General features: G+C 35.2%; 1 protein-coding gene and 1 pseudogene across 5 annotated transcripts in view; both read right to left on the minus strand.

The window, feature by feature from the left end:
- Positions 1-551: 551 nt before the first annotated feature.
- CYLD (CYLD lysine 63 deubiquitinase) overlaps positions 552-22,622 on the minus strand; it is a 64,351-nt gene continuing 42,280 nt past the window's right edge. For 3 of the 5 annotated variants that reach the window (XM_069497754.1, XM_069497750.1, XM_069497751.1), the window contains 11 exons: positions 17,629-18,008; positions 16,551-16,716; positions 15,471-15,612; positions 13,350-13,472; positions 10,991-11,082; positions 9,831-9,897; positions 5,199-5,331; positions 4,182-4,290; positions 3,230-3,348; positions 2,729-2,945; positions 552-1,045 (listed from right to left, as the gene is read on the minus strand). In XM_069497754.1, the coding sequence (XP_069353855.1) occupies positions 861-1,045; positions 2,729-2,945; positions 3,230-3,348; positions 4,182-4,290; positions 5,199-5,331; positions 9,831-9,897; positions 10,991-11,082; positions 13,350-13,472; positions 15,471-15,612; positions 16,551-16,716; positions 17,629-18,008 (1,733 nt within the window). In that variant the 3' untranslated portion in view covers positions 552-860. Of the gene's footprint in view, positions 1,046-2,728; positions 2,946-3,229; positions 3,349-4,181; positions 4,291-5,198; positions 5,332-9,830; positions 9,898-10,970; positions 11,083-13,349; positions 13,473-15,470; positions 15,613-16,550; positions 16,717-17,628; positions 18,009-22,622 lie in introns of those variants that run through there. The other 2 variants (XM_069497752.1, XM_069497753.1) reach the window with 2 other exon arrangements.
- Positions 2,030-2,122, minus strand: LOC138374077 (small nucleolar RNA U3; annotated as a pseudogene).

The following is a 22,622-nucleotide window of genomic DNA, read 5'->3' on the forward strand; positions in this document are numbered from 1 at the left end:
TACATGCCAAATTTATTTTCTTATGGACTGTATATTTGTATAGAGAGATATTATTTACTTGTCACCCCAATTATTTCATAAATTTACTGTGCCCTATTTCATAGAATAGAGCCTTCAAAATAAAAAGCCTGTTAGCTGACAGTTACTACCATGAATGAAGAGCTTCAATTGCTGAATACCCTAATCCTCCAGGAAAATTACATCAAAAATGGACATTTTGTGACAGAATCATTCATTTATCTCAAAACCAGAACAAACAGAAAATAACACTGTTAAGGGAATGTAAGTATTTTTCTGACCACTACTGCAGAAACACAGAAACTCGGCAGATTGCAGACATGCAGGATCAGCACTATATAGGAAAGAATTAACAAATCAAACTCAGTACACCTTTAATAACTGAATTGAAAGTAGACTCAATAAAACCAATTATTTCTTCCTCAAGGCAACCGTTAGCTACAAAGTAAAAATGATTTCATATCCTTGGTCCATAAAGAAGACACATTTATTTACATTCTCAATGGACTAAAAGAGGTTTTAAACTTGCACAATTAAAATTGTATGCTTAAAAAATATCGTATGATTAATGCACTTAACTTAAAGCTTTAGATATTAATAACTTCATTTAGACTTCTTAAAAAACCAACACAAACATACTTTCTAGAGTGCAAAATGCTTCTTATTAAATACTTCAGTAACACAAAAGCAATTTGTTTTTAAACACAGGAATCCTTTTCTGAAGGATCATCACCACAAAGACATCCATTGCCGGCAATGGACGTTGAACAGAACTGCCAGCTTGAATGAAATGCAACATGAAAACTGTGCCTTCCATTTCTTCACCTCTCGCGATGAGCCCGCTACTTGTACAAACTCATCGTCGGGCTCTGGTACATGCACATGTATGCATCGCAGAGGAGTCTTCGTGCGCAGCCCTGGATTCTTCTGGAGTCCAAGGAATGCAGCTCTTCCAGGGACATCTTCAAGTATTCTCCCACCTCTGGGCATGGGGTCACTTGAGGAATGTTGAAGCCATTCTGACCACCTGTGACAAACAGGAAGAGCTCTTTTTAGGGCAGTAAAGTTCTAAGTCCTTTTGCTGCCCTGCCCCACCAAAACAATTTTCACAGTCCCATAACCCAGACAAGGCTAATTTTCATGATCTGAAAGATTACTTCTGATGGCTGGAAGTTAAAGCTTCCCTTGATTCTTGAGAGTTTTCTCGTTTTGGGGTTTCTGAAAGGATTCTGGGGCCATTAGTGAATAAAACTGGCAAAAAGATGCATATTCTGAGCTAAGCCCCACACCTCATTTCCAGCCTTCTCTCTGTATTCAGGTAGGGACTAATGTTCTCTACACATGTGCTCACGACACCAAATTCTTCACATTTCTATATCCCCTCCCAGGCACAAGCAGCCCAGAACCCTTCACCATGAGATTGTCCAATTCAGAGCAGATCTAGGAAAATGAACACTATTATATTTTCCTAAACTTTAAAAATGTATTTGCACAACTCTAATACAGTTTGTTTTACACATCACCAGACTACGGATGATGGTGCTCTAGGGTGTGGTTTCAGAGATTCCATCAAAGGCCCTTCTGGTTTCGCGCTCTCGGGGGCTTTTCCAAATGTCTGAAATCTCTGTGCTTTGGAGTCACGCTGTTCAATGCAAATGCTGTTAATAACTGGGTCAGGGGCACATCTACAGATGGCGCTTGGCTATGCCCCTCGAGTATCTGAGAGCTAAGAAAAGGCAGAAAATTCTTGGTTTAGAGCTTGGGCCTCTGGTCAAGAGGCAGCCACAGGGTGTGGCTTAGGTTATTAGAGGGCCACACCAGAAGACCTGGGCACTGGTCTTGAGAGAATGGCTAAAGGAAAAATTAGAGGTCGGAAGAATGGAAGGATGTGGAAGTCACACTTCACTACCTTGCCTAGGTACAGGTGTGGCTGTTTTGACAGCATTTCATTCCCGAAACCTACTAGAGACCCTGGCACTCACTAAGTATTTGTTAAATAATGACTAAGCATCCTAGAAAATGGGCTGGCAGGTATAGTATATTCCCCATTTCAGGAAGAAACATTTTAACGGACTATAGAAATGATCCCTGAAAGTATAGTCTTAGGAAGAAACATTTTAAATGCAGAACACGCTTATTTTTCTAAAGAGGATGTTTACTTTTGTTCTTAGCTTTTGTCATGTGGACGACAACATGGTTTAGTATAAAAAAACGTAAGCACTGAGATCAGAAAGACTGAGTTAAATATAAACTACGTGATCTTAGGCACCTTCAACCTCAGATTTAATAAGAGAAAAATAGGAATCATGCCCATCTCACAAGGATGTAGGTAGAATGACTTAATGCACTCCCAGAGAGCCTGGCATACATGTGCTCAGTAAATGGCTACTACGGCTCATGCAAAAACGAGAGGAGCTTGAAAGTAAAAGACAACGAAGCTGAAAATAAAATCTCTCAACCCTACAGCAAGAATTTTAGGATTCTTTTTTTAACGAAGAACACATACATGTCAAAATATCACAACAATATTATTCCTTAGTTTAGGTAGCTGGGTGGTTAATGCATTCAAGATTTAAAACTGTGTCACCCAGATAACCCTGAAAAGATTGCCTCACAAAACATCTTAGTGTTCAGAATAGGTGATCCCACTAGGAACTATCCCACTACAAACCAAAATGCTGCCACATGTAGAAAAAGTTTTTCTAAATACCATCCCGATCCGCCATGCTATCAAAGAAGAGCCAGGCAGAGTCGTCCTTCCCATACTTCACAAAAGCAACATAGTGGCTTGTTTCTATGCAGAGAACAGCAAATAACTCCATCTTCTGGCAAGGGATGCAGCCGTGTCTCCAGTCCCAGTCAGGTAAATCTTTGGGAAGTGACACTGGGTTGTATTTATGATTCAACCTCTTGGGATGAAGGTGGACCTAAAATGGACCACGGAGAGAATGTTATTAATGAGCTACAATGTTTCGAGTGAATGGACTCTACTTACTCTTACTGAATACACTCCTCATAAAGATGGATCAAGTACGTCACAGATAGCTATCAGGTAAAGGGTCAGAAGAGGCATAAGTAATACTATTTTATTATGAATTTTTTAAAGTTAATTATGATTTTAAAAGACTTTTCAAAACCTGCAAAACCTGTTTTTAACTCTCAGTAAGTTACTGTGCAACAAGAGATCATCCGTTAAGTGAAGGAAACTTACTTGAGTGTTGCAGGTTTTGCAAAACTGCTTGATCTTCCCAGCTGAGATGTCCGGATCATCGTAGCACTCTCTGCACTCATACATTGCGAGCCCCCCACATATCCGGCACTGCCTGGGAGCTGAAACGGGGGGAGTGGGTGGGAGTTACGGGGCCTTTTAAAAATGCATTTGTTTATTAAGAAGAATAAAAATAAAAGTTATGCTTTAAAAAGAATAATGTTCATGGCTTCAAAAAAAGTCTGTCCCTCTCCACTCTCTTATGGGATTTTCTGGGATTCAAAATATCTTCAAAGACATTTTCTCTGACCAAGGAACAGTTTTTTAAAATAGCATATTGTAGGGTGTTTTCCCCTCATTATAAAATGTCCATTGATAAACATTCAAACATACAAGAAAGTATAAATAAGAAAATTAAAAGCACATGTAATTTCAGTTAGCAAGAGATAACTGTGTCAATATTATTGTAAACTTTCTCTAATAATTTTATGTCTGAATATTTACGTAACTGTGTGTATGTGTGTTTATATAACACACATATATTGAGCCCCTCTTGTAAACGTACCAATGTACTTTTCACTTAATATTACATCATGACTGTTTTCATATACACTGGTCTTCAAAACTATGAATCTGAATGGCAATAGTGTCATTATACAGATACTCGACTCATTTGACTACTCCCCTCTTGTTAACATCTAGGTTGTTTCTAATTTCTTAATCATATGACAATAAGCATATTTGCATATAAAATATTTATTTTCATTCCAATTATTTTCTTAGAATAAATTCCTAGAACTAAAATTACTGGCTTGATATTTCCATGCTCTTCAGATACTGAATTGCCTTTTAGAAGCGTTGTCTCCAGTTAGACTCTTACTCACAACTAACGAGAAGGACCTGACAGACTATTTCTTAAAAAACAACAAAACAAACTAAAAAATCTTATACTTACTGTCTTCAAGTAAATCTGTTATATTTAATTCCAGAGAAGGAAAAATTTTTTTAAACAGTTTAAAGTCTTTTCCAAATCGAGGCATCTGAATAATCAGACATGATGGTGCCTATAAAAAAGATATGTATTTTTAGAATCAAAGTGCTGAAAAAAATTTCCCTATAAAACCAAAATAGTCATGGCTGTCAAATCAAGCAGTGATTTTGGCCATGAACTGACAGCCTGTGAAACAGAGCCACACAGTGGACACACAGCACTCATGGGCCACAAGTCAAGGAGTCCGTGATCACGTGGACACACCAATACCTAGCGGTCAGGAAGTTCAACAATCTTGGGTCTCAAATAATATAATGACTACTGATAGTGGCATTTTACTTTGGGTTTATATTTAATAAAGGTTTTGGAGAAATTGTCTTTGCAAATGTGATACAGAAACTGTCACAGAAAGACACAATTCTTTGTATATCAACAAAGAAATAACTGTGGCTATGAAGGTTTTACCAAAACATTCCTTCAGAAATGAATATAATAAAAATAAAACATAAGCATGTACTACTAAAATAATGAAGACACTCAGTAGAGAGGAAAAGAAAAATAATTTATATTACTTGTTCATTAATAAGCCAATATAAATGAATTTATTGACATTTTGTTTTTTAATGAAGGGGGAGAAGTAAACACTGTCTTTTGATATATTCAGATAATATGCTTGGGTAAAATGATAATTTTTTTAAAAAAACATAAATCTTTCTTTTGCTTTAAACGACTTAAAAGTTTTCAAGTTACAAATTAGCCTGGTGTTTTCTTTGGCACCAAAAATCCAAAAAGTTCAGTCTTAATCAAAGGCATTTTCTATAAGGACAAGTTGAAACATTGCACATTTTTTTAAATTTGTGTTTTCATAACAGTTTGTGTTTCAAACTGTTCTCAGCTGGTTAAAATCAATAGATATTGACTCTACCAATAGTCTTAAGAATCCTAAGGACTTTCACATAAAATATAGTGAGTATTACTAACCTCTGCAAATTTCAGGTTACTATTGATAAAAGACCATTCTAACAACTGCTGAATGGTAGGAACTCCAACTTTCTCATTTTTTTCCATAAAAATTTGATAGAAGTAACAATCTTGTACTTTTTGACCTGCTGATCTAAAAGCATGCAGAAAAAAATATAATTTATTTATTAAATGCTTAAATCAAAATGTGAAGTTGTTCCAGTGGTATTTGAGAACAGAAAAACCATACAATCAATGATGCAGTTTGGGATAGTAAGAATGACAGGGAGAAAGGAAAACTATTTAGATAAAATAATCAAATGTACCTTGCACAGGCCCTTATAAATGATTTCTTGTTTTGGTTTTTATATTGAAAAGTTCTCTTAGTTATAAGGAGAAAAATAATGGAATAATAACCCCAATCAAGAAGAAGTGTGAGAACAATAATAACCAGAAGCTAAAATCACTTAGTTCAAATTCTTCATCCAAATCTAGAAAGAAGCGAACTGCATTTAATGCTCAAAACAGGAAAATAAAATCTTACACAAATGTATTCCTGAATGTGACAGACCCTTAGAAGACCTTCTAGACCAAACTTTCATTTCCAAAATGAAGACCATGAGATCCAGGGAAGCAGAATGACTTCCCAGCACGTCAAAGGAAGAACTAGGTAAAGAACCCAGGCATAACCACCTGGGTTATAACAGCAAGCTAACAACCGCTTACTATGCTTTCTGCTAAAGTATGTTGTCCTTTAAATGGTCACTCATTTATTCAACAAATATCAAGTAAATGCCTACTACAGGGTATCCCAAAAGTCTCCATACAAAGGAAAAATTTTGTAATGAATATTTTGTAAGTAAAGGTACCTTTAGCTACAATTTCCCATTTTCCCTATGTGTGGTGACTTTTGGGACACCCTATATATGCCAATCACAGTGTTGACCTTCTATTAAACATTTTTCCTTCTAAGTATTTTACTACAGAATGCTGTTAATCTTTAAGATTAACTATACCAAAAGGATTAATAATCTTTAAGATCTACCATTTACCTTTTTAGAATTTCTGGATATAAAGTCAGACTGTTTGTATCTAGACCTATATCTAGATTTCAAGATTTTGGGGGAAAATATTAACATAGTTTTCATAAGAAAACCTCAGCTATTCAGAGACCAGTCTGCAGAAAGCCTCAGCTTCCCAAAGCAACTTGTATATCAAAATGAACAAAACTTATTTAGTAACAAAACAGGAGATTCTTGAGAACCTACAACCAATAAAAACAGATGATAACCAAAAAACATGAAGGTTATGTATGCTATTCCAATATTTTAATTGGTTGTTGATGACTACAAAAGGCCAGAATTTTTCTGTGAAACCCCAAAAGCATAGAAAATTAATAGGGAGCAGAAAAAAATAAGACAGGAAACTAAGAAACGAGAAAGTAGTAGAGTCAATAGTTACAACAAGTGGAAACAATAATGGCAGCGGGAGAGAAGGAATGGTGGCCAAAGGGAGCACGGAGTTGCAGACACTGACAGAGGGGACCCAGAAACAAGGATGGAGAAGACAACAGCTTTGTGACACTGGGGCAGAAGAACGGGGGAGGAGAAACAACAATCACTCAAACCTCATTTCTAAAGTTTTAGAAGGGTAAAACCTAGAGAATCACAACAAAGTTGGTGATACTGAACAAAACTGTGCAATTCAGATTGTAGTTTTCCACTAAGGAAAACCTAAGGGCAGAAGGGTACAAATATGTTACCTTTAAAATAAAATGCACAATTACATTAAAGATAAAAACACTTGGAATTGTATCATTTGGGTCTATCTACCTTTGTGACACAGACCATAATGGTTAGCCACTAAAATTCTTCATAGATTCTGGGTTGCCCAGCAATACGGAATATAATACAGATATGATATGTTCATAGAATAAGGATATCCAGACCATATCCTTCAATGAGAGTTACTCAGTAATACAATCAGAAAATTTCCCTACGTCTTTGCTTCTTGATTGCTGGTGTTATCTCATTATTTTTCTTGGAATATTTTGCCTCCAATCACCACACTTTCTTGTTAGTGGCTATGACTTTAGTTTCGCCTTGTCTTTAACACTGCACACGCAATTCATTAGTGTTATTATTAACGTTATTGTTACTGTCTTTTAGATGTGAAGGCCTAATTTACCCAAACGTACCGATTTCTTCATTCTTCCTTATTTCTTGCATTCCACTCTCTTATTCTAAATTCAATTTTGTTTTACTAAAGTATATCCTGGATAAGTCTCTGAATGGTTATTTAGTCCTAGTTCTTCCTGCTCAGGAATTCTGAATATCATTACTCTTAGAATTTAAGTCTGTTAAAAATTCTAAAAATTCTTCAGCTAATATTCCTTGAAACATTGCTTTTTCCCTATTCTCTCTAGTATCTCTTTCTGGAACTCCAGTCAGAATCTGCCTTCCATGTCTCTCTCATGCACTTTTTCTTGTTTTCTAACTCTTCATCCCTTTGGGCTACATTCTGGGTACTTTCTTCAACTCTATCTTCCGAAAGAGCGATTCTCTCTTCAGCTGTGTATATTGCATCCAGTGAGGTGCCCCACCCCACTCATCATGATGTATTTTCTATTTCTGGAAATTCTGCTTTCATTTATTTGTTACCAAATCTGTTTTTATTTTCCATTGGTATCTAGTTCTTCTTTGGTCTCTTCAATCATTTAAGAATATCTTTTAGATATCTTTCAGGCTCTTTTAGCCTATTTTATTATTGCAGATTTTTAAGGTACTCATCCTCCTATTTGCTGCCTTAGCTGACTCTCCCTCAGTCAGAAAGAAAGGCTAGAGGAGGGGAAGAATGACATTTGGATAAAAAGAGCTAACTTAAAATTATTTTTTAAACAGTGATTCTCAACATGAAGAGGTTGCTTGGGGGTGGGTGGGACAGTGTACATTCAAGGGGTGTAAGAACTTCCCAGGGCCCTTTCAAATCCACAAGGCCTTAAAACTCTGAGATGTATTCCTGGATGTGCCTGGCCGCTCTGTACCCCCTCTGAGGATCACTGCAGTATTCAATCTATGTTGTTACTGGGAGTGTATTACATCCCTTAAGTGTGTGAACTAGAAAAAAACAATGAAAACAAATGTTTTAAGCATCTGTAATTAATCTCTTTAAAATGAAAAACAAAACTGCCTTTTTTCTTCCAAAGTACCTGCTAGGTTTCCTATATCATATATTAAATATATCTTTCCTTCCCTTCTGTGTTTGGAAGCTGACCTTTCAGTGTAGACACTGAAATACTACGTATCATTAATTCTATTTCTGAGCTATTTACTTTTATTAATCCATATTTCTAATTTTATGCCAGTATCACACACTACTTTAATGTCTATTGCTTTGCCTTTATAGCTTATAATAGAACTCTTTTTTAAACAATTCTTCAATATTTTTACCCACTTCATTTTGTAGAGAACTCTAAAATCACTTTCCTAAGTTCTAAAAATAAAGTTAATATCTTATTTATGTGCAAATTAATTCATAAAAAATTAACATATTTATTTAATCTTCCTTCCTAGAACACAATCTTTCTCACTAATTAATCAAATCCCCCTTTAGCTCTGCATAAGTCTTTTTAAAAATCTATCTCAATAAAATTGATTTCTTGGTATTTTATACTTTTATGAAGTATAACATTATTCTTTTTCATATTTGCTTGAAGGTATATAGAAATGCTATTGATTTTTCCATGGTTATTTTACACAGCTAAATTACAAATTCTTTTGTTAATTGTGGTATTCTCTAGATAATTCTCTAGGATTTTCTAGGTACACATATGGTTATTACCATCTTTGAACAGATAATAAATGTGAGCTCTTGATGTTTATGTACTGTGTCTCATTTCATTAGTTACAATTTCCCAAATAATATCAAACCACAATTGTGGCAGTAACCACCCTTCCTTCTCCTCACCCATCAACCCAACACTGACATCAAATGTCACTTAGGACATAGGTGAGTAAGAGTACTTGTCTATGGTTAGCTTTTAGGGAAATGTATAGTATATGACCAAGATTTTCAATAGAGAAACCCAGGTTAATACGTAAAAAGGACCACTGTTTAGACTATGAACATTCAAACTATTCTGAAAGTTTAGCCATCTAGAACATTTCACTAAGAACTTTATCGCATTCGATTCAAAGCTTTCATTCAACATGGGGGCGGGGGGGAAAGACCAAGTTACACAGTTAAGAACAAGAAAGCTAATTTAAGGCAAAATTAATTTTCTGATAGGTAGACAAAAACGGTGCTCTTACAGTGTTTGATTAAGTTAGAATGAGATTCTCCTAAAAGATTCATTACTTTAAGTTACAAAAATATTTATATACAGTTTCATAAGACAATGATTTGCAATAATACTTATCATTACATTTAAAATTAAAAGTACAAATTTATATTGGATTTGTTCTTCAAGTAAAGTATGGTACTATAGAGAAGACAATGAATAAAATTAATTACATTATATTCACCTAGCATATTAAGAGCTTTATATAAATACAACATGAAGTAACCACCAAGGAAATCATTTCTACTCAGTGACGGCAACAGAAGTGAGGACTGTCTACTTTTCCAATGCTTCTATAACAATTTAGAAGTTACCTTATTTTTAGCAATGGTTCTACCCTTAAAATATGATGAAATAAGATATTCAAGAATTCTTCAGGATCTAGAAGAAAATATAAAATCAAATGAGTCACAGACAAAATTTTTAATCATTCTATTTATTTATAAGTCATATTTCTATACTGAATTCAATTTCATTCCTTCAATATTATCTCAATTAAAAGCATAGTTTTCAAGTTTTCCTGATAAAGGAAAAATACAAAGGATATTTTAAAGTATTATGTTTCAAATTTGTTATAACTTTATTGTATTTAAAAGGGTATAATAATTCATGAATAATAAAATAATTATTTGGGGGGGTATAAGATAAGTGGAATAAAACCTGAAGTATGCCGTTTTTTCCCGCTATTTAAATATTTTTCAAGCCTTGAAACATTATAGCTGCTTACACTATGCTGCTAACAAGTTCAAAGTCAAGCACTGAATCTGTAAGTCAATTAGCTATGAAGAGATTAAAACTGTTAAACTTAATCCATGTCAGCAGTTTTGTTAACTCCCTTTTATAACAAGGAAAACAAAGTAGGAAAATGTAGATGACTCGACACAACCTTTCACCACAGAAAGAGAAACAATTCAGAATATCATTGCTGGATGGAAAGGGAGGAATTTTTTATTTAACGTTAACTGCCATGGGAGTTGTATTTAATTCACGCTAGTTTTGAGCCTCGGGCCTCATGAAGCATATGTAACTCACATGTCCCTTTACCTTGCAAGCTGTGTGAAGTGAACTATTTTTCAAGTTGCATATAACTTATACACAGAAAACAATAAAAAATAACAAATTTTTCATTAAATTAAAAAGGATCATTTTGTTTTCAGAGTTTTATTCTATCTTTGTAATAAAACATCGTGGCCCCAAGGAAAAATTTTTCTTTCTAGTGTGGCAGTCAATGTGTTAACATTTAATATACTAGAACCAGCCACCTTCTGAAAGGGGTTCATTATTCCACATCATCATTCAGTCTCAGAAGAGAGGAAGAATTTACAAAAAGAGGAGAAAATAATATATCATATAGAAAGAAATTTGTAATTGAAAATAAAACCCAAAACAACACATACATTTCAGCTAATAATTTAGCATGTGCATATGATTTACAGTTATTTTTAATGAATATACTATAAATTAAGATAGTCACCTTTTTCTTCAGAGGTAAATCCTGATGCAGCCTCTACTTTTTCAAGTATTTTCCTCAGTTTCATAATTTTTGTGGCACACACATATCCATATCTATGTCAGTAAAAAACATTAATTAATTGATAGTGGCATATATATTAAATTATATAACACATCTTAATAATCATACATTTCTCATACAACTCCAACGCGTCACAAATCAAAAGGCTAGACAATTGTTTTTAAGAATACAATTATAGGCTGCTTCTCGAAGTTTGAAAAATTAAAGATATAGAACCAGAATTATCCTAGACACTATTATACACCTTATATTTGTCACATATTAATACAAGAAAAATATTTTTTAACAAGTTTGTGATGAGTATACAATTTTGAAAAAGAAAAGTCCTTTTAATACCAAAGGGTGAAATAGCCACCCAGGGAAATGGGAGAGGGCATTAATAAGAAATTGAAAATCTAAAATCTGCAATCAAACCATATTAGCATGTCAGCATAATTATGACATTTTCTCTCATCTTTGTCTGAATACAGGATGCATTCATTAAGTTAAATGTTAAAGTAAAATTTTAATTCTGCAAATCGTTTCAGAAGACACCTTTGTGGCCACCATGGGCAAGTCAGAACTAGCTAATCTGATATCCATTTTTTATACTGACTATTCATTAGTCAGTATAAACCCATTAGCTCCCAGCAACCAACATGTATGGAGCATCTACCACTTAACACAGTAGTCTAACGTGCTAGCCACTGGGAATACAAATGAATACACAGTATCTCTGCCACTGAGGAGCTTGCAATGGAGAAAGCAGAGGTTTCAGTACCAAATAAAACCAGTCAGCTATAACACAGATGTGATTGCCACGGACAAGGGAATCTGGATGGCAACAGGGTATCTGACAAGTTTCTTACTGTGGACAGGGGACAAATTGTGATTAATTATGATTCTTACCTGGTTGGACAACAGCATTCAAAGAATGTTATTAATGAAATTATAGTGTTTGCAAAGGAAGGAAGAGGGTGCCTTAGAATTTTGGATTTGACCTGTCTTGTCCCAGTATTAATTACTTGGGGGTAAAAAATAGAAAGTATGTTTGAAAATTTGCATAAGACAAAATAATTAATGTAAAAATAAAGACTAGAGAATTCATTACAGAATTTAAGGAAAACAAAAGATGTAAGCAATTTATTTCAGTATTCCGTTTTTGGTAAAAAGCTTACATAAAACCATTTTTTATTTTAAATGTTAAATAAGAAAAGTATGTCACAAGATTCAAATTTATCTTAATATGGACTTTAAATTACATAGCTTGCTTTCTATACCCCAGAATGAACAAATTTGTTTTATTATCTATGGTCCTAATTCTTCACAGTTTAAATTTTATAATGTAACATTATCACATGTCACTACTGCCACCTATTCAGAGTCTTTACTAGATGTCTCCTGTCATTTGTGCTTGTACCATTACAAATTGCTTCCTGGGGCCAAAATAAGACACATTTATAATTACTAAATTAGGAAATGGAAAACGAATCACCTAGGGAGGTCTAAATATATTCCTTTAACATGTTACTAAACTATATCTCATCTGTTGCTAGTATTAAATACTAGCTATTCTATAAACAAAAAATTCCTGTTGCTCCTTTTTTTTTTTTTTTTTTTGAGACTGGATTTTGTTTTGTCACCCAGGTCGGAGTGCAGTGACACAATCACAGCTCACTGTAACCTCAACCTCCTGAGCTCAAAGGATTCTCTGGCCTCAGCCTCCCAAGTAGCTAGAACTACAGGCGTGCACCACCATGCTGGCTAATTTTTTTTTATTTTTTATAGATACAGGATCTTGCTATATTGGCCAGGATGGTCTCCAACTCCTGACCTCAAGCAATCCTCCTACCTCAGCCTCCCAAAGTGCTGGGATTACAGGCATGAGCCACCACGCTTGGCCCCTTGTTCCTTTCCTTTCAGATAAAATTAAGTTTAAGAAGCCAGACTATACCAATATACAGGATGATTACTGTTAGGGGTAGTGATGGAATAAACTATTTCAAAAGATAAGAACCCCAAGTACTATATATCAGCTTTTCTAAACCTACTGCAATTACTAAATTATAGTATACTCTACCAAAATGGTTTAAATAATTTCATGGAATATACTATGTTCTATACCTTGGCAAGATTTAAGAAATTAAATAAGCAAAGAAAGTACAAGGACCAAAGGTTAAAATAATTTATTTTTTACCAAGAAAACTAATTTTCGTCCATTTCTTATTACATGAAAGCAGGGAATAAATTAATTACTGTACCAGTAAACAGCAAATAGGACGCCATCCAAAGGCAAAATAACTATGTATCTTCTACTTACATTCTCAGAGGATTAACAATTTCTGTCCTCAGTAGCTCTTGAGTTTCACTGTAATATTCTACATCATTCTTTTCTTTGGGTCTAAGTAACACAGTGTCCAGAACAGAACTAAAAGCAAATAAACTGAAAAACAAAAAGAATATTTTTCTTCATGCTAGAAATATATTTTTCAAGAAACAGATTCTAAAAAGAAGCAGAAGAGGGAAAAAAAAGTCTAAAACAAATAACAATTTACGTTTTTCGTTAACACAAGTACCCAAAACCCCTGTGAAGAGTCCCATGATTCAATCACCGAGACCTAGAGACCCTTTCAGTTAAGGAGAATACTAATACTGAAAAAGCAAACTATAGATTGACAGTACTAAAAAATAAAAATGTGGGCCGGGCGTGGTGGCTCATGCCTGTAATCCTAGCACTCTGGGAGGCCGAGGTGGGCGGATTATTTGAGCTCAGGAGTTCGAGACCAGCCTGGGCAAGAGAGAGACCCCCGTCTCTACTAAAAATAGAAAGAAATTATCTGGACAGCTAAAAATATATACAGAAAAAAAAATTAGCCGGGCGTGGTGGCGCATGCCAGTAGTCCCAGCTACTTGGGAGGCTGAGGCAGAAGGATTGCTTGAGCCCAGGAGTTTGAGGTTGCTGTGAGCTAGGCTGACGCCACGGCACTCTAGTCCGGGTACCAGAGTGAGACTCTGTCTCAAAAAAATAAAAAAATTAAAAAATAAAAATAAAATAAAAAATAAAAATGTGCCTACAGCATATTAAGAAAGAAAACTTCTTTGCAAAAGTTGAAAGAGGGCCTACAAATCTGAGCATAATTACAAACAGACAGCAAAGGAGGAAGTTTGGAAACTACTTCGCAAGGTGAACACTATCCAGTATCATACACTTCTCTCTCCCCATGCCTATTTGCAAAGGTCTAAATTTCTTTAAATGTTAAAATCACTTGTGAGTGACTAACAGCAGTAACTTGCTGGTATCAAAGAAAAAGAAAATTTGGCTGTTAATACAGATTTTTATCAGGAACTCTAGAGAATAGTCTAAAAATGCTGCAAGGCTTGTTTTTGTTAACACATCTGAGAAACTGAAAATATTTTTTTTTTTTTTTTGAGACAGAGTCTCACTCTGTTCCCCAGCTGGAGTGCCGTGGCGTCAGCCTAGCTCACAGCAACCTCAAACTCCTGGGCTCAAGCGATCCTTCTGCCTCAGCCTCCGAAGCAGCTGGGACTACAGGCATGTGCCACCATGCCCAGCTAATTTTTTGTATATGTTTTTAGTTGTCCATCTAGTTTCTTTCTTTTTTTTTTTTTAAGTAGAGACAGGCTCTCGCTCTTTCTCAGGCTGGTTTCGAACTCCTGAGCTCAAAAGATCCACCAGCCTCGGCCTCCCAGAGTGCTAGGGTTACAGGCATGAGCCACCGCACCTGGCCTGAAAGTATTTTGCAAACAAAATGGCCTGTCAGTTTTATTCCCCCTACTTTGAAAATCTGAACAACCCATATTAACTTCCTAATTCTTACCACATGGCTGCACTGGCAGTGTACAATACTCAGCCTAAAGATTCTTGGCATGTTAAGTTGTTTCACTTTGGAAAAAATTACCTATACCAGGCAATAGTGATTCTACTAAAAATAATTTTTTAGAATAATGTAGTTTTTTTTTTTTTTTTTTCTTTTTTTTTTTTTTTTTATTTAATTTTACAGAATCAAAGAGTCTAACAGTATAAGAATAATGTAGTTTTATGGCTGCCTCTACCTCCTAAAACAAATACAGCACACATCATCCAATGGCCTACTGCAAGTCATGTTATTTGATATATACACAAAGATTTCCCAGATACATCAGTATAACTGTTCCACTTGTAACAGTATCACTCATTATTATTACATTACTTTTTATGGTAATGTTTTGGATATAGGAACTTGAGATAACATCCAATAAATTACAAGGAGTATATTATGAAAAGCAAATCTTCCTTTCTTTCCTGACCCCTAATCATCTGGTTTCTCTACTCAGAGGCAGTTGGCAGTTTCTTTCACATACACACACACACACACACACACACACACACGTATCCCTGCCCGTGTGACACTATCTCTGCCTGCATTAATTTTCAACTTACCAGAATAAGGTTGAGTCTAAGTAACAAGAATTATAATGACCCTGGATACCTTTCTTCTTTCCAATCATTATCTCCAAACCTTCTTTTTCCATTTTTGGTGGAGTATTTTCTTCTACTACTTCACTTAAGTAGCCTCCAAATGCTGAAAAGATTTTTAAAAACGTAAATGAAAAGAATTCTTTTAAACTATTACAATATGTATTCTCATATATATTTCTTCATTTTAAAATGTTTTGGTCTTTTGAGCAAAATTTGTTCCTCAACTTCAAGTTAAAGGTAGGCTTTGGTTAACTGCTATTCAGCTTGGATTGTAAAAATTGCTATTGTTCATTTTCAACTTCGCTTCCTCTGTAATTTAAAAAACACTTTAGAGTATTAAGTAACATGCAAAAAGCATCTGTCAAGTAAAATATTTTGTTTCCCAAATATTTTATTATTTATCTGAAGATGCTTTATTTTCAAGTTTGAAAAGAAAACAAAAAATTGGAAAGCACTACTTCAACATAAAGAAAAATGTTTTTCATAAAGATGGTTTTTCTATTTGCACTTGCTGAACCCTCAAGATGCTTCGCCACTATTATCCACAACTGAAAAGGGACAGCATCAAGAAATTACCACCTACTGCAAGTGATGAGGGGAGCTGTCCTCCACCAAGCAATCTAAAATTACTTTTGCTAACTCTGAGTTCGTGATAAAATATGCCTGTTTGTGTACTCAAGTCACACAGTGAGAGGGAAGTCAGTGCCAAACAGGCAGCCACATTTCAATTTCTACCTCCTGTACTGCTGAAAATTAAACATCTGTAATCAACAGGAAGAGAAAATAAATCCCACTATTTTTAACTTTTCAAGTCCCAAACACCCGTCCTGACTAATATTGGATACTTTTTTAAAATGTCACCTCTTACGATAACTAACTTTCTTATATACCGAATAACAATTTTTACTGATTTAAAAGCTTGATGAGCGTTGGTAAGAAAGATATTTAAACAATGTCACCATCACCTAATAATGCAAAATGGTATAAGATTAGAACTAGACTCGTTCCAGATTGGTAAATAAATGAAAAGCATTCAAATACCTAAAGAGTTACAGCGTTCGATCTGATTGGAAACAGGCTGCAGTGACGCAAACCTAGAGTCGGGCCTGCAGCTCTTCAGTTTAACGAACAGTGCCTTCTTCAGGGCACAGGTGAAATACCGAGTGCCCTTGAAGGTTCCGTCCGTACAGCCGGCACACTCATCTTCCTGAAAAAGAAATGCCTTGATATGCATTATACTGTGCTTGGCAAAGATGGTACACAGAACTAAGGTTTCTAAGACCTGTTTCTAGTTTACGCTTTCTCAGAATTCCCTCTTCACGCTTGTACTGAGAACTACATTAAGAAAAAGGGGTTGGCTAAAAAGTGCTTCAACCCACAGCTATTGATTTAAGAAATTAATTCTCTAATCCAGCAAGAAGTCCTCAATACATTTCCGTTCAGAATACTAAAAAAAGAATGCTTAAAAAAAAGAATCTATGCTTAAACCTTCCCTGGATAACTTACTTTTTCACACCATTTCTACAAGCATTAAAAGTTGGGAGAAGGAGGAAGCTATTTATCTTAACAACTCTTCCCCCCCCCCCCATAGTATTCACTAGTATGCAAAGAAAAAAAACCAAGGAATTATATTTAAATAAAAGCTAACTGTACTCAACTTCTCTTCTCCTGATTATGAAATGTCAAACAATATGCTTTCCTGATCTCCAAAGAGCAAATCTTTCCCTCTTCTGAAGATCTCAAAAGATCTCTGAAAATGGTGATTAATTTTAAAGCTAATGATACAACTATTAGAACTGACCTGGGGGAAGGAGGCTGAGAAGGAAAAAGAAAAACTGGTAACAGATTTGCTTTCCTTATTAAATTCTGTTTAAAATAAGGAGCATAAATATATTAGTCTAAAAATCAACTTTCATTCTATGAACATAGATCAACAATCATTAGAAACAAGTGGGTCAGAAGCCTCATGCATAGCAAAGACAAGTCAGGCAACATGGCAATAAAATTTTTCTCCAGTGATGGTTTTTGTGACAAATAGAAAAGTTTGCCAAAAAACATATAATAGGGGAAAATCTGCACAAAAAGAAAGAATTGCAATTTTTAAGTCAAATTAAATTACCAGTTCCAGTCCAGCTAGTACTTCATTGAGTCCTGGTGGCTGACCAATCCAACGGATCACCCCATAAAAAGGAGGATTATCTTTAACTTCGGCCAGTGAGCCCACTTCTAGGCCATGTGAGTTACCGGAAGACATGGCCAAGGGTGGACTCTCCTGAACAGGTGCATTGTTCAGCTCCCCCATCACAGACTGAGCTGACAGAGAAAGTGGGCTGTGACCAATACTGCCATTGGTATTGGGCATCTTTGTCAGACTGAATGGTAAAGAGTGAAATCTGTTCTCACTGGACAATGAGTTCACAGAAGGAGGCTGCAGTGGTGGTGAAGAATGGCCAAAGTCTGAAGATATCTCTGTAAGTGACTTTGCAGGGTCTTCTGCAACTATAAAAAATTGTTCCTAATTAGATAAATTTATTCAGGAATATTAAATATGCCTTACATCTTTAAAAATTAATACACAGATCTAGCCCAACTGCCCACGCGACCTCTCCACTAGGATTCTCATAGGTATTGCAAACTCAGTATTTCCAAAACAGCATTCTTACTTCTCCTCCCTTCCTCCAAATTTATCTACATCAGTAAATGGCACCCAATTGTTTAAATCAAAAAATCTATTAGCAGTTGGTATGATATAGGTTATATTCTTTAAGTTAAAATTCAGTACAAAAAGATAACAAAAGATGTAAAAAGTGTTTCTAAATAACTAATGGATCAAAGAGGAAGTGTAAGTTTTAAAAATAAAGAAAAAAGAAAGAGGACAGAGAGAAAAAGAAAGAAAGAACACTTTAGAACACAGCTAAATTAATACTTATGAAGGAAATTTATAGACTTAATAGTTTATTTTAGAAAACAAGAAAAGCTAAACATGAAATGAGCATAAATTTAAGAAGTTTGAAGAACAGAATAACCTCCCCGAAAGTAGAAAAGAATAAACAAAAGAACTGAAAGAGAAAACAAATATATGATAAAGAAGCATAAAGCCCAAAGAAACACAAAACAGAACATACTTAAGAGAAAACAAATATACAGTAAAGAGAACCATAGCCAAAAGCTATTTCCTTAAAATGATTAATACAGTTGACAGAGGAGTGAGGAAAGAATGAACTTCTTACTGGTGTTGAGATAATCAGTTATTCATATGTTTAAAAATATTAAACTGGAATCCTACTCATACTCTACACAAAAATCAGCTCCAAGTGGCTTAAAAGCAAATGTGGCAGGAAAAACTATTAACTTTTAGAAGACAATACACAAGAATGCTCTTTATGACTTCAGGGTAGAAATTTCTTAAACATAAGTATACAAATTATAAAGGAAAAAAGAAAGATAAATATGACCACATTAAAATTAAAAACTTCTTGTTTATTAAAAAGTATCACAGCAAGAGTGAAATCTGAGCCACAAACTAGAAGAAAATATTTGCATCTATATAGCTGACAAAGGATTCAAACTTGGAAAAGGTCTATAATAAGAAAAAGACAAAAAGAAAACTAGAAAAAACATAGACAAAAGACTTGAAAAGGCAATTCACAGAAGAAACTCAAATCACCAACAAATCAATGAAGGGATTCTCATGTTTGTTAGCAAAAAAATATATAAATGAAAGCCCAAACTAACATGAGATATCATTTCAAAAGTTAAAGGTCTAAGAACATTAACCGTTGGTAAGGATGAGAAGCAATTGATACTCTTATGCAATGCTGATGAGAAAGTGCAATAGACTGCATGTTTGTGCCCTCTACAACTCATATGTTGAAATCTAATCCCCAGTGTGAAGGTGAGGTCTGCAGGTGAGGTCTTTGAGGGGTGATTATGTCATAAAGGTGAAACCCTCATGAATGGAGTCCTAGAGAACTCCTTTGTCCCTTCCACAGTGTGATGACACAGCAAAAAGATGGCCATCTATTAACCAGGAAGGGAGTCCTCACTAGACACTGAAACTGCAGGCACCTTGATCTTGGACTTCCCAACTTCCCAGAGGGAAGGAACCTCAACCATGAAAAATAAGTTTCTGTTGTTTACCAGCCACCCAGTCTACAGTATTCTGCTATAGCAGCCCAAACGGACTAAGACAGTGTGGAAACTGGTATAACTACTTTGGGAAATAGTTTGACATTATTTAGTAAAGGAAAGATGTCCATATCCTATGACCTAGTAATATCAATCGGAGTTATATACCCTAGACATGTATAAGACTGTTAATAGCAGAGATGTTAATAATAGCAGGAAAATAAAATAAAAACAATTGAAATGGTCAAGTGGATAACTGTGGTATATTCACACCATAGAATACTATACAGAAATGAAAATGAATAAATTACTATCACATACTGCAACCTAGATGAATCTTAGGAACATAATGTTGAGGGGGGAATTATGCAACAATTGTACAATCTGATTCCTTGTATATAAAGCTTAAAAAATGTAGAACTAAGAATATACTGCTTGGGTATGCAAACTTAAGTGATAAAATTATAATGAAAAGCAAAATAATGATAAAACACTAAAGATGATAGTAGCTCAAAGGAGACAATGAAGATAATGGGACTCGGAGGAGGCACCCAGGGAGTTTCAAAGGTCACGATAATGGTCTTTTTCTTAAAATGAGTAATGACTACATGAGTGTTCATTGTACTTTATACCTATTGTTCTTTATACCCTATCGATTTAAGATTCTTTAGTAATAACATTTAATCTAAAATTTTTTTAAATTATTCTTTATTCTTTTCTTTCCCAAACCCTTGACCCCTCAGGCCCAACACCTGAATCCATAAGCAAATTCCATTTGTTTTATCTGAAACTCACCCATTTCTCTTAACCCCTACCAGCATCTCCTTAATCCAAGCCATCATCACCTTTCACCCTGTAACCAGCCCCTTACCTCTGTCTCCATTCTTGCCTCTCTCCAATCTAATCAGCATACAGCTAGTAAAACCTTTTTAAAATCTAAAGATCTTAGGTGATCATATATCGTTCCCTATTTCAAAATCTTCTAATGGCTCTCCAGTATTCTTCTAATAAGTACCAAATTTCTTACCTAGACCTACGAGGTCCTGGACAATCTTGCTCCTGAATCCAAACTCATTTCATACACCTCTTTCCCTTTCCTACTATGCTGCCGCCACTCTGGCCTACTTCCTATTTCTCAAATACACTTTCTTGCTCAGGGCCTTTGCCCTTACTATTTCCTCTGCCTCAATTGCTCTCTCCAAGCTCTTTCCCTGCAAGTTCATTCTCATCATCCAAGTCTCAATCCAAATACCCTTTCCTCAAAGAGTCTTTTCCAAACCACCCTGTGGTAGGCAGCTTCTAGTTGCTACGGCCCTCTTAACTTCCTTCATTGCGCATGTCACAATCGACTACAACTTGTATGTCTAAACATCCGTCTGTCATATATACTATAAAACTCGAATATAACCTTCACAAGAAAAGCAATTTTGGCTAATCTTTTCCATGGCTGAATCCACAGCACTTGGTATAGCCACTAACACACACACACACACACACACACACACACATCTTGTAAAATATTCGTTTTAAAAAAAGTGAATAAATGAATCAAATATTGTAAAGTTTTTTAAATGTGTAAGTGAAATTAACTACAAAAATAATGCTCTTTTACCACTAAATTACTTCTATTTTCTAACTTAAGGATGAAGGCCTACTCCACACAAGTGTCATTACTTTATATGTTCCATATAGGTCTTTTAGGACCCATATCCCTTCCTGAAATTATTACATAACATTGGACGAGAGTGTAGTAGAATCAAGAAGTTAGGAATATTCTATTACAATACAGAATCTGAGTAAGAATAATAAAGATAAAATTATAGCATAAAATTGAAGAGCTGATGTTACCTAGATTATTAAAAAAAACCTGTAGTTTTACTAGATTCCTTTCCTTAGAAAGAATGAAGGCATGGAGAAGATAAAATCAAAGATCACTCACCCAAGTTACTTCCCACATGAGAATACTTCAACTCACGTAAAGGCAGATTTTTACTGTTACAATGGTGAGTAAGTAACCCCAACTCATGTAGTAGCAGATTTTGATTGTTACATTGGTGGATGTATTTTAGCCTATAACTGAATCCATATGATAGCTTAAAAGTCATTATAGAGTTCTACAGTACTCTTAAATTTTTATTTTCACTTAGTTTGTATACAATTACTAAATCTACTACATGCCAAGCCCTATGCTAAGCACTAGGAATTCACAGTCCAGCGAAAGAGACAGCCAAGTATGCAGAACACTTAGGATTACACTTAACCTAACCTAGGAGAAGTGGGAAAAGAAAGGAAAGGCTTTCTGGATAAACTAAAAAGCTGAGATTTAAGAAATGAATAGAAGTAAACCAGACTACGAAGCTGGAGGAACAGGAAGAAGGATTTCCAGGCAGCAGAAGCAACAGGCACAGAAAGAGAAAGCACAGCACACCCCAAGAATGGCCCCAGTCCAGTATGGCTGGAGCAGGGGGTGCAGGGGAAATGACAGAGAGGAGTAAGAGGTCACGCCATCAGGAGTCCAACATGCCAAAGTAAGGAATTTGGATTTCTACCTTCAAGGGCTAAGGAAATGTTAATAGGTATTAAGTAAAGAAGAGACTTGAACAGAGAGAGCTTCAGAAAACTCACTTAGATAGGAATATGAAGAAAAACACAGTGTGGTGATTAAAAGTGTGAGCACTGGTATCAAACAGATCTGGGCTGGAACACTGGCTCCACTATCGCTAGCCCTGTGACCTGGTACAAGTGAGTCCACCACTGTAACAAAGGAGTATGTAAAAATATCTACCTCATAAAGTTACGAGGATAAGGCAAAATAAGGTATATAAAGTGCTTAGCAAGTGTACAGAGTGGTCACTAAGAGGCAGCCACAGTGATGACAATGGTGATAAAGAAGATGATGATGATCGTGGTTATTACTGTTCAGAATAAACTCAAAGGAACAAGACTCAGGCAGGGAAACTAGTCAGAAGCCACCGTATTAATCCA

Source organism: Eulemur rufifrons, chromosome 23 (assembly GCF_041146395.1).
Source record: "Eulemur rufifrons isolate Redbay chromosome 23, OSU_ERuf_1, whole genome shotgun sequence".
NCBI classification, from domain to species: domain Eukaryota; kingdom Metazoa; phylum Chordata; class Mammalia; order Primates; family Lemuridae; genus Eulemur; species Eulemur rufifrons.